General features: G+C 34.5%; 1 protein-coding gene across 2 annotated transcripts in view; it reads left to right on the top strand.

Moving 5' to 3' along the window:
- The window catches only part of CFAP47 (cilia and flagella associated protein 47), a 429,253-nt gene that overhangs the window by 300,285 nt on the left and 115,635 nt on the right, over positions 1-13,333 (top strand). For both annotated transcript variants that reach the window (XM_077144877.1, XM_077144876.1), the window contains exons 48-49: positions 99-272; positions 1,274-1,385. In XM_077144877.1, coding sequence (XP_077000992.1) covers positions 99-272; positions 1,274-1,385 — 286 coding nt within the window. The remainder of the gene's footprint in view (positions 1-98; positions 273-1,273; positions 1,386-13,333) is intronic.

Here is a 13,333-nt window from a genome sequence, read left to right as displayed (position 1 = left end):
CATTTCACTAACCAGACTCAAAATTAATAGGATAATGGAGGTTCTTTGGCATCCAATTATGATCTCAATAGAGCTGAAATTTGGCTTCTTTGTCACAGGGAAAACTTATTCTAAAAAATGAAGTAGATGGTATGGAGCATATCTTTGAAATACGAGGGATTGGAACAAAACCTCTGGCCTTGGAACACATCACTATGAACTGTCAAGTGGGGAAGGTAACCAATAAATCCATAACGATACCCAGTTACTCAAGGGATATCTTCACATACAAGGTAAGTTTATTTTTATTTTAGTATGGAAGTGTTTTAAGAAGTATGTTGTATTACAGAAATATTTAAAATATTTAATTTTATTTGATTACATGAAGCAATAACATATAAGAATATGTTTATGATTCTGTTTATTAGCCCAACAGGTATTAAATTTAATTTCATTTATAAATATCTATATCAAAGTATTAGCATATAACCATAAAATGCATTAACATCTTCTCATTTGAGTCATGTGTTTTTGCTTGAATAAATTCTACATAATAATGAAAGACTTTTTCAGGAAATTTAGAAGCACCTTTAAATATTTTAATGTGAATTTATGAATAATGATATATCATACAATTGAAATCAATTCAACAATTAGAAGAAACAGTATACTGATACATACTGCAACATGGATGAACCTTGAAAATATGCTAAATTAAAGAAGCTAGTCACAAAACACCACACATTGTGTAATTTTGTTTCTGTGATATGTCAAGAATAGCCAAATCTATAGAGACACAAAGTAGTTTAGTGTTTGCCTGGGCAAAGAGTGCAGAATGTAAACCACACAATAAGCAGAAATTTGAATTTAACCCGGGTTAAATGCTGCATATATGTCTTATTATATGTTTTATTAATATTAACAAAGAAAAATTCATTGAAATGCTTTATCTATTTTGTAAGTAAAATTGTTATAAAAAGGACTGTATCTGGTCCATAAAATATTTGCAGATTTTCTACACATGAATGATTTTGCTACAAGTAGCAATGGTAAGTAAACACGTTCATCTTTTTGTAGGAATATTTTCTTTGTTCCATTTTTTAATAGGTCTCTAATCAGATTTTTTTTCAGAATGAATGTAGCATTTTCCTGACTTGCTTTTCATCTAAAAGGGCATAATTTTAATGGAAGTATTCGAATTGAACTTCATTCTTTAGTATGCTTTAGATTGTACGGTATTTTCATATAAATGTTGATGTTATATGAATTTTTTATCTTGAATTCTCTTTTCTAGGTAAATTCAGACCTTCCAATGGTTTGGGGAAAACCAAAGATCACCATAGACCCTGAAAATGCAATTCCATATGTTATACATGTGTGTCCTTGGAAACGTGGTTTATTCAAAGGTATCAAAACCATTTATAGTATATTAACTACCACACTAAGACGAAATAGGTTGAGAAGAAATAGAAATGCAATTTATGTTTCTGCTTTCTAATAAATGGCACAGAGGAAAATTTAATTTTGCATTACAAACATTGGCTTTCTAAAAATGAGAATTTTGAGGCACGCATTTTATGTCTAGTGCTATACCCTTCGGATCATTTATTCAAATTTACTCATGGAATAAATTCCTAGAAGTGAAAATATGTATTTAAGGGTATTTATATTTAAAATTATAATAAATACCTCCAAGTTAGTTGTACCAATTTATGATCCTAACAGCATTCTGTGAGAATATCTATTTACAGGACTTGGTACTATAAAAACATCTAAATGTACCCAATTGATACATGACAAATAGGTTAAAGTCTTTGTTATGTGTGAAGTTCGCTTCCTTTATCTCTAACAAAGCATTCTTTATACAAAGTGTCCTGATGGTCCCTGAACAGAATTAATTGCTTAGCAAGGGGCTAGGCGCATGTGTAAGAGTAGCCTCCACAAGAGCCTCTTGACTCTGTTTGATCTCTGTTAGCCACTGCTACCTTGTTTTGTTATATTTCTTTTCCCCTATTTGGTCAGGAAGGTGTTGTTGATCACATGGTGCCAGGGCCAGGCTCATGTCTGAGAGTCCTGTTCTATGCTGCCAGGGAGATTTTCACCCCTGGATGTCATGTCCCATGTAATGGGGAGGGTAATGATTTTACTTGCAGAGTAGGGCTTAGAGAGAGATAGTGGCCACATCTGAGCAGCAAAAGATATGCTGTTTTCTGGAAGTGATTCTTAGGCATAACTGTAGGTAGGCTTGGCTTCTCTGTTACAGGAATGAGTTTCAAAAGAACAAGCCTCAAGATCAAGAGCTTGGCCTATTGACTTGGGAGTCCGTAATGTTTGAGAGAGTATTGAGTTTCCTCAGTGGAAAAGTAATAGTTCCATTTTTTTTTCTCCATTACCTCAAGGGACTTTGTCAATACTTTTTTTTCCTTTTTTTTTTTTTGCATGATATATAGCAGAGTCATATTTCATTCTTTTTCTGTTTGAGTATCCTGTTATTGCAGCACCATTTGTTGAATTTTCTGTTTGTTTGCTTTTGTTGGTTTCCTTGTTTGTTTTTTGGGAAGTGCATGGGCCGGGAATTGAACCCTGGTCTCCCGTATGGCAGGCAAGAATTCTACCACTAACCTACCCTTGCACCCTCTGCCAATACTTTTTAATTATCTACACAACATATTCAGTGATTTATCCAGGTATTACATTAAGCTATACAGAATTACAAGCCCTCGTTCCCATTCTGGGCTCCATGTTTTTAGTTTGTTTAAATGAGCTATCCAGATAAGTTGAGTTAGATTATGTGTTACAAAAACTTCATGTTTTGGACAAAATAAACCTCTCTTCCTTTGGTCTCATATTGTAAGTGAAGTTCTAAAATACAGATAATCATCCTTTACCCTGTATCGTGATTTACCTTAGTCCTGATTAGATCAGCTTCATTCTTATCTCTAATAGAAGCCTGATCTCTTATTTTGGTTCCTCTAACAGTTGCTGTATGTAGCAATGTTGACTTTCAGAGCTGCAGAACTCCAGCTCTGAATCTTCAGTGTCACACAGGTACCCAAAATTCCAGGGAAATACAGGATTATACATGTATAGCACAGAATCTCAAAATCTAGAAATAAAATTGACAGCTCTGGACTAAATGTGACTGCTATAAAAGCCTAAAATCTAGACTCCAATTTTCTCATAAGTGTTTTCTAAAAGATAACATACAATACTTATGCTTTTATTTCTGGCTTATTTTTGCACCACATAATATCCCCGAAGTTCATTCACCTCATTGCATACTTCCTGACTTCAGTCCTATCTGGAGCTGCACAATATTCCATCATCTGTATACATCACAGTTTACCCTTCTGCTTCTCAGTCAATGTATGCTTCAGCAACTCCCATCGATTGAGCATCATGGATAATGTCCAAAATAAACCATCCATGCCTCACATTATCCTCGCTTAGTTGTACAGTCAGTACTCTCAATTTTAGACAATTTTCATGCCTCCAAAGAGAAAAATAACAGATAAATACACCCACACCAAATAGAAAATCCAAACACACCCCCCCCCTTAACTCTTGTCCCTCCCTCATCCCCCAATTATTTACTCTGGTATTGCTGTGGTACTATGGATATCTTTATATGCTATTACATAGCATGCAATAGTAGTTTTCCCTCTGTACCTTGTATATCCCGATATTATTTACTCTTCCTACAAGATTCATACCTTTGAAGTAGTTCATGCAAAATGTTCTTTATATTTGTAATGTTAATTGGACAGATGCATGGCTCTACACAACCCCTCTCAATCATGTTCACATTCAATATGGCAATATATTTATAAACCAACTAATGAACTGCATTCACTTCTCTCCATTCTCTTATATTTAAGTTCAACCTCATTAGCTAACCATTTATCCATCTCTAGATTCTATCTATCTCTAGGTCCCCTGTATTCTACATTATCACCTTCTGAGTTTACCTTTACCGGAGTCATTATAGCAAAATCATACAGTATCTATCCTTTGTGTCTGGCTTGTCTCACTCAGCATCATGACCTTAAGTATTGTCCACATTGTCATTTGCTTCAAGACCTCATTTCATCTTACTGCTGCATATTATTCCATCATATTTATATACCACATTTTACTTATATACTAGTCTGTTGATGGGCACTAGGATTGTTTCACCTTTTGGCAATTGTGAATAAAGCTGCTATGGACATTGGTGTGCAAATGTCTGTTTGTGTCATTGCTTTCAGCTCTTCTGGGTATATACTAAGTTGTGTTATTGGTCTTAGGGCAACTAGTTATTTAGTTTTCTACAAACCCACCAAACTTTTTCCACAGCAGCTGTACCATTATATATTCCCACCAGCAATTAATAAGTGTTCCAATTTCTCCCCATCCTCTCCAACATTTGTAGTTTTCTGTTTGTTTAATAGCAGCCATTCTTACAGGTGTGAGGTGATATCTCATGGTATTCTTGATTTGCATTTCCCTTGTAGCTAATGAAGATGAGGATATCTTCATGTGCTTTTGAGCCATCTGTATTTGCTCTTTAGAAAAATGTCTATTTGTATCTTTAGCCCATTTTATAGTTGGGTACTTTGATCTTCTGCTGTTGACTTGTATGATTTCTTTATGTATACAGTATATCAAACCTCGATCTGTTGTGTGATTTCCAAGTATTTTCTCCCATTGAGTGGTTACCTTTTTTACCTTTTTGACAATGTCCTTTGAGGCACAGAAGCATTCGATTTTGATGAGTTCCCATTTATCCATCTTTTCTTTTGATGCTTGTGCTTTGGGTGTAAGGTTTAAGCAGCTATGTCCTAATGCTAGGTCTTGAAGATGTTTTCCTATATTTTCTTTGAGGAGTATTATGGTACTGGCTCTTATATATAGGTCTTTGATCCACTCTGAGTTAATTTTTGTATAGGGTGTGAGGTAAGGGTCTTCATTCATTCTTTTGGCTGTTGATATCCAGTTATCCCATGCCCATTTATTGAAAAGACTTTTCTGTCCCATTTCACTGGATTTGGGGGCCTTGTAGAAGACCAGTTGACCATAGATTTAGTGTCTGTCTCCACACTCTTGATTCAATTCCATTAGTCAATACTTCTGTCTTTGTGCCAGTATCATGCTGTTTTGACCACTGTGGCTTTGTAATAAGCTTTAAAATCAAGAAGTGTTGGTCTTCCCACTTTGCTCTTCTTTTTAGGATATTTTTAGTTATTCGAGGCCCTTTCCTTTCCAAATAGGTTTTTAACTAGCTTTTCCAAGTTTTCAAAGTGTTTTTTTTTTGCAATTTTGATTGGTATTGCATTGAATGTGTGTATCAATTTGGCTAGAATTGACTTCTTAACTACATTTAACCACCCCATCCATGAGCACAGAATGCCTTTCCACCTATTTACAACTTCTTTGATTTCATTTAGGCATGTTTTTTTCAGTTTTCCAAGTACAAGTTCTTTACATCCTTGGTTAAATTTATCCCTAAATATCTGTTTCTTTTAGTTGCTATTTTGAATGGATTTTTTTCCTTAATTGTCCCCTCAGTTAGATTATAATTTGTGTATAGAAACATTAATGGTTTTTGTACATCAATCTTGTATCCAGCCACTTTGCTGTATCTGTTTCCTATCTCACGCAGCTTTGTCATTGATTTGTCAGGCTGTTCCAAGTATAATGTCATGTTGTGCAAATAATGGAAGTTTTACTGCATTTCTGATGTGGATGCCTTGTATTTCTTTTTCCTGCCGGATGCTCTAATTAGAACGTCTGTTACAATGTTGAGTAATAGTGGTGACAGAGGGCATTCTTGTCTTGTTCCTGATCTTATTTGGGGTTCATTTGGCTTCTTTGATTTGCATATTTGTGTCTTTTATAAAGATCAGGAAGTTTCCCCCATTATCTCCTCAACTAATCTTCTTAGCCCTTCACTCTTCTATTCTCTTTCTGGGACCCTGAGATTGTTCACTTTGTTTTGTCATCATTTCTCTAAGGTTATATTCCAAAATTTTCCTTCTTCTTTGCCTTATGTTCTTTTGTGTGTATGGATTCAATTGTCTTGTCCTCTTGTTCACTTATTATTTCTTCTGCCTCTTCAAATCTGCCATTGTGTATCTCTAGTATATTTTTAACTTGGTCTACGTATTTTTCATTTCTACAAGACATGCTGTTTTCTATTCTTTCAAATTCTTCCTTATGCTCTTCTCATATCACCTTATTATCCTTTATGTCGTTAGCCAACCCATTGAATTTATGTATGTAATTTGTATGAATATCTTTGATTAGCTATTCCAAATTTTTTGTCTCCTCTGGTTTTTTAATTTGGTGACTTGGCTGGTTCATATCTGCCTGCATCTTCATATACTTTGTGATTTTCTGTTGGCTTCAAAGCACTTGATTATTATTATTTTTTTCACATGGGCAGGCACCGGGAATTGAACCCTGGTCTCTGGCATGGCAGGTGAGAACTCTGCCACTGAGCCACTGTGGCCCACCCAACACTTAGCTATCTTGATAGGGTATTTTGAAAGCTTATTTCCCTCATTTATCTAAGTTTTTGTTATTGCTTCCTTTTGTGTTGAAGATCTCCTTTTGTACTTGGTTTGTCAGTAATTCCCCACCAAACCAAGGCCCAGACCTCATGCACAGTATGCATATTATACTTGTGGATCTGTTTAAAGCTAGGCAGATAGGCAGTTTGCTAGACTGCACTTTCCTCTTCTTCCCAACAGATGGAACTCTTGGGCCTCCTCTTCCCCTCAGGCCTGCCTCTCCCCAGCTGTGGCAGCTAGTTGAGCTGGATGGAGATCCAGTGCAGTTCCAGCCAGAACTTCTGGTCCCAGTATGTGCCAAAAGCCCCTAACCCTGAGGCTGAGGGTGAGCAATATGTACCTCAGCGGAAATTGTGCTTTTGGGCCCATGGGTCTGGTGTACCCATGTTCCGTCTTGGAATGAACTTTGGCTGTGGGAACTGAGTATTTCAACTGCCCATGCCCACAGTCAACCCAGAAATGCATTAGCAAGCAGAAAGGTACTTTCAAATGTAAAACTTGGCATTAAATTGGCCTTCTGATGTCCCCCAATAATCCAGTTATTACCACAGTAATAGAATGTACCAATGTAGGAAGAACCCACTTGCTCATACCCCTACTTCTTATATGCTTTATCTCAAATGTTACAGCAGAAATAGTTTCCCCAACTTCTGATATCGTTCCATTACTTTTTGGACTTTTGGCATTACAAAGCCCATTGATAATTCCTCACGTGATAAATAGATTTTGAGCTATAGTAAGCCTATTCCACACAAAAAATAGAATTTCTGACCATTTTTTATGCAATACAGAAAATGAAAATCAACTTAAATCTATTTAAATTTCAGTTTTTCATTTTATCTATCAAGTGGCAATCCTACTAGTTGATTTTTATGTTTTAGAATTTTAACTAGTTTTCTTTAAAGGTTAAGTCACTCAAAATTGGCATGATTAACTTTTTATAAAACATAATAAATTTCAGTTTTTTAATCTGTAGAAGGCAGCAAGTCCTGCTATTTATGAGATGGAAAGTAAGAGGCACCATGAACTGTGAAATGTTTCTGACCATCTTAAACAAAGCCCCTTGTCCATGAATCAGACTCTTAAAGTTATTGAGATGGATCTACAAAGAATCAAATAATTAGATTTGGTATGCTTTTTTGTATAATCACTTTCGGTTGATTTTGTCAGCATTTATGAGACCATAAAATTTCAGTACATATTTGCACTATTCAGATGTGGGTTCTTTCAACATATTGGTTTGAAGGACCTTAGAAGGAATTTGAGAAGTTAAAGGAAACTCAAGGGCCATTGCTAAGAGGGTGAATTAAATATGTTGCTGACTACACAAGAGGTTTTGAGACTTCATAATTTTGAAAAACATTTACAAGGCGTGATCATGTCTGCTGTACCCACAATAGTCCCTTAGAGTTGTATTAACATTGTCATTATGCTTTAGAATAATTGAGCCAATAAGGAAGGCTAATTACTGTTTTTCTTTATATTACTATTGGAAGATTTCCACAATATTTTAAAACAGTGTAAGTGTAGTTGTTTCTAAACAGCCCTTTACTTATCTGAAATAAAATTTTTAAAACTAGACTATAAAATTTTCACACATGTATGAGAATTTCGCTATTTGTGCTGATCAAAGTGTATGTATCAGTATTTGTGTGCATATACGTGTGTGCGTGTGTGAGTGGTCTTTTAATCATTTTCAATTATGTCATGTTTTTATTTATTTTTTGGAGTAATGAAAACTAAAATTATGGTGATGATCAATTATGCTTTTAAGTATGCAACCATTATTTACTAATAGTTTATAATCTAGAAAGCCTCGTTAAGCATGGTAGTTAAGAATAAGGCTGACATTCAATCGATTATACTCTACTTGTTAAAATATTGTAATAGATCCTTTTCTGTGTGGTTTGGTAAATGCTCAATTGTTTATAATTCACCACAGTATACCCTTTGCTAATCTAGCCATGCCAGCACCTCCCTCAGGCCCTCTAGGGCCATTCAATAATCCACCGGCAACTAAAATGTTAACATATGGAACTTGAGGGGACTTCAGGTCCTTAATGAAATGTACTTTTAGATTGGTCAGAGCTTGAATCAAAATTATTAAATTTTGAATATTGCCACTGGATGCAAAGATGAATATGACATGGCTCCCACCACCCTGGAGTTCATATCTAGTGGTGGAAATAGATATCCATAAATCATCTCAATACAAGGTAGACATTGATATATTTAAAGTTTAAACATGGTACTGGTGAGCCTGATGGAAGAGGAAAATATTTACCCCAACATTGGTGGTCCAAGAGAATTCTTATTGGACATTAGTACTCTGAAGCTGGGATGGCGCTTCAAATTATCCCAAATTGGGAGAAAGGGACTAGGCCTTTCTGTAGCTGAGCTGGTCAGTCATTGAATGTGAGCTACAGGAGGAAGCAAGTATGACTTAGGGAAAAGCATTTTTTTAAATCAAAGCAATTCCCAAAGAGGGCTAATCTGATGGTCATCTTCTAGCATCATTCACAGTACCTATGGGAATAGATTCTTCATACCTGGAAGGGGATTTGTTTGATGCATTGCAATGATCACCACACCTACATTTGCTGAAAATTGGACATGGAACAATGAGGGAGAAAGAAGAGTCATATTACTCCTGATACTAAGCAAGTCTAAGGAAGGTGATACCATTAACTGAGATAGGGAAGAAATAAGAGTAGTAAGTATGGGAATCCCAGTACTATCTTGAATTCAAAATTATAATTTTATGTCAATGAATTTCAGAAAATAGAAAAATATTAAGTCAGTCAACCTAGAATTAAAATCATGGAACCTTAAGTACTATCTTCAGGTGAAATGGAAAGAGCAAATAAATGAACAAAAACAAACAAATAAATACAGCATGTGTGAAGTCATGGCAGAAAAATGCATTAATGATTTCATGCATCAAAACCTGATGGTTTAATTCTCTCCTTAATAACCATGAAATGAATTCTTTGGCCTGAGTAAAAATTAAAATGGGCAAAGCTAATCTCACTGTCCATTGTTACATGATCATTGGGTAACGCATTGTAGACTCACATCACTATAGGTGGTTGCATATTCGTAGTAATAAAATATGGAACTGAATTTCCATTTTACTTAGGAACAGGTTTTATTTTGCGCAAGACTGATATTTAAGTGAAGACAACTGGGCTTTAGTTGTAAAATTGTATTTTAGTAACAGTGATGCTTGGATTTATTTTGAGTGTAATAAAGTAATATGATTCATAAATATAATTCAGATATGTCTATAAACATTTATGTAGTCAGCATAACGTAACTCACTCCTAATGTAGTATTAAGAAAATTAGCTTGTAGGTGTAAAAATTAAAGCTTATATAATGTGGTATATTTGCACCTCATTTTTCTAATAATTTGCTCCAGCTGCTCTTTAATAATCTAAATGAAACTCATACATCAGCTGTGTGTATTTCTGGCATGACAACTGTGAATTCCTAGGAGGATGTCACACTAATTAGCTCAATGCTCTCTATCTTGTGAATATCAGGAACATAAGATATCTTACCTAAAAAGGCACATTGTAATAATCGCAAGTGGATGACTATATAAATGTGTAATGTTACCTCCAGGACCCCCTTTCTATGTCCAGAACTATACTTAGTTTAACACTTACAACTAAATAATTTATTTGGGATTTGGAAGCCAAAAATATAATGTGAAATCTGGGCTCTAAACAAGTCAAATGGGGCTTTTTTGCCAGAGATTTTGTTTCAAGAATCCAGTTTATGGACCCTGAAGACAAAACTTCAGGCCACCACAGGGTAGCGGGTGCCCCAGCACAAATGCCATCTCAACTGATGACTCATGAGTGTGGATTCACATCTTCTTAGTCTGTATGTATGTTTAAATTAAAGTGTTCATTTGGAAAGAGTATTCTAGGGACATTTTTTCAAAATATTGCAGGAAAGACAATCCCTTAATTTTTATAAACAAAATTTACCTCATTGAGAACTAGAGCCATTGATTTGCTTAACCCAAGTATAGGACTTCATAATTATTCCTCACTCACTACTACTTTTCAGCAACAAATATTCTTTCATCTCTAATGAAAAAATCTTTTGAATCATCAGTGACATTTTATTTGTGACAAAAAAAGAGGGAAAATCAGTGCTATGATTAGGTTCATGTGTCAATTTGGCCAGGTGATAGTGCCCAGTTGTCTGGTCAAGGAAGCACTGGCTTAACCATTATTTCAAGGACATTTCATGGCTGGTAAATAAACCAGAGGCTGGTTTATTAAATCATCAGCATGTTGATTGCATCCATAGCTGATTACATCTGCAGTCGGCCATGGTGGGTACTCCTGCAATTAGTGATGTTTAATCTAATCAGTTGAAGGCTTCAAACAGGGCTCCAGTAAAAGGATTAAGACCCACCTTGAATTGGGTGGGTCACATCTCCATGGAAACAATTTAATCAAAAGGTCCCACCTACGATTGGGTGGGTCACGTCTCCAGGGAAACAACCTAATAAAAAATTCCCACCCAATAATAGGTCTCTTCTCACAAGATTAAATTAAAAGAACATGACTTTTCTGGGGTACATAACAGCTTCAAACCAGCACAATCAGGTAGTTACATATATTCCCTTTGACCACAGAATTCCCTTTGACTACAGGAAAAGTCTATAACAAGGATCCTTTGTTAAATTATTATTCATTTAAATGGATGAACAAAATTCAAGCTGAAAAATGTAATATATTGATCATAGCTTGATGGTCTAAAATTATTTCTGAGCATTACATAACAAAAATTTTTATATGGCATTTATTTATAGTAGCAAAACTTTAGATGTTACAGCTCATCACTACATGAATTCGTGTTAATGCTGTCATCAAGGTGCTATATTTCTACTTATTAGAACACAAAATACAAGGGCCCACATTTAAGATGATTTCCAGCGATAATAGCAAATTTAATTTTTAATCTGAACATTGATAACATAGTAATGTGAAATTGACTCTAATTATCCATGGCCCTTGAGAGTCATGAATAGTCAGTTAAGCAGTTAGCTCCAAAAATAGATTAACATGATTAATTTTGACATAGTCAAATTTTATCTTGTGTTTTTCTCTATAGCAGCAAAAAGTACTTTTCATTTGCTGAGAACTGATTTTGTTATTTTAGTTCAGCTAAATTTTGTTAATTTAGTTTTGAAAAAATTGCTATCTGAGGGTTAACACACGGAAAGAGATATTTTCTGACTTTGGCACAAGAAAGCCATGTCAAAACAATTGTAAGCAATCTTTTATTCAGCTTTTTGGAAAAAGCTTGTTTGTTTTTAGTGAACTTCTTAATGTTTAAACAAAATGTTTAATGGGTGCACAATAAAGTTGTTCTTCTGTTAGGCCTGCATTTAAACAAAATAAAAATACTTTCTTATACTTGGAATTCTATCACTCTCTTAAATCATATACTTTCCAGAAAAATACTTATTGCCAGTGGCCATCTTTAAAATGAAAATTTAGTTCAAATTTGATTTCTAATATTACATGTGATAAGAAGAACTGCCGCCAAATGCCTTTTAGAATGAGATTTTGAGCAAAAGTAGCATTTTTAATTTAAGCCTCTTTATGCTAGTCACCTCATTGTAATGGCAAAATTGCTTATTTTGTACTTTCCTATTACTTATTTAACTGCTATTGTGTTACAAAATAATGCATTCAGAAGTCAAACAATAAGTTTTCAATGATTTCTTTATATATTCCTTTGGAAACATTTTAAGGTAAGACAAGGTTATATAGTTCAATTGATTTTTAGCTTTAGCCTTTTTTTTAAAGGCAGTATGCCATAAATATAATAGCTGGCTTGATAAAATGGCTTTATAAAGTTGGCTTTATAAAATGCATTTATAACAGGCCTATTCCATTTTCACATTTATAAATATTACTTTGTAAAACATCAAGAAATAATTTCCTTTTCAATGAAAGCTCTTTGATGTTTACTTCTCTTCCATCTTGAATATAAACCAAGCTACTTTGTATATTCTGAGTAAGCCATCCGTTGATTTTTGCCATTTAAATGATGTGCAGCTGTTTCAGGGCTTCCAGAAATAATATTGTAACTTTTGAGAATCATTGTAATTATTATCTACTTTTAATTTTAGTGTTAGTTTATGAGTCTTGGAAATTTGTAATATATTTTCAAACAGATGTAGCTTTTTAAAACTCAAAGGCCATCGCCAGCATATAGTTATTTTTATAATCCTAAATTTTTATAATCTGACAAACAGCCTCTGAATCCCTAACCTGCCAATCTTTGGCTCAGAGTCCTTGGCTAGCTTATCCAATCCCTCTGAACCTTGGTTTCTTCATCTATGGAGTGACAACATGAATCCTAGATAGTCAGTTTGTTACAATATTGATGGGTGATAGTATAGTAAGACTTCTCAAACAGAACATGCAGAAGGCACTAAATAAATGTTAGTTCCTGTCGTTATTTTATGTGATTGGACAAAAATGACTTCAACTTCCAATTATGTCATTTTCTGGACCTCATGAAATGACTTGAATAAACTGAATGTCAGGTTTCTTATTTGTAAAATATAGATAATAATAAAACTTCCAAGGTGTTTATGGACATTAAATGAGAATCTATGAAAAGTGCTAGTCTTCTAGTGAGTGTTCAATTAATGTTTAGCGTTCTTATCTAATACATTAACGCTGATTTCTGACACATCACTGACCTTCACGTTTGGAAAAGCAGACTCTTTCCCAGAATTGAAAAAAGTCATGTAGGAACTTCACT

This window comes from Tamandua tetradactyla, chromosome X (assembly GCF_023851605.1).
Source record: "Tamandua tetradactyla isolate mTamTet1 chromosome X, mTamTet1.pri, whole genome shotgun sequence".
Classification (NCBI taxonomy): domain Eukaryota; kingdom Metazoa; phylum Chordata; class Mammalia; order Pilosa; family Myrmecophagidae; genus Tamandua; species Tamandua tetradactyla.
The sequence above is the reverse complement of the archived record's forward strand: the minus strand, read 5'-3'. Positions and strand labels throughout refer to the sequence as shown.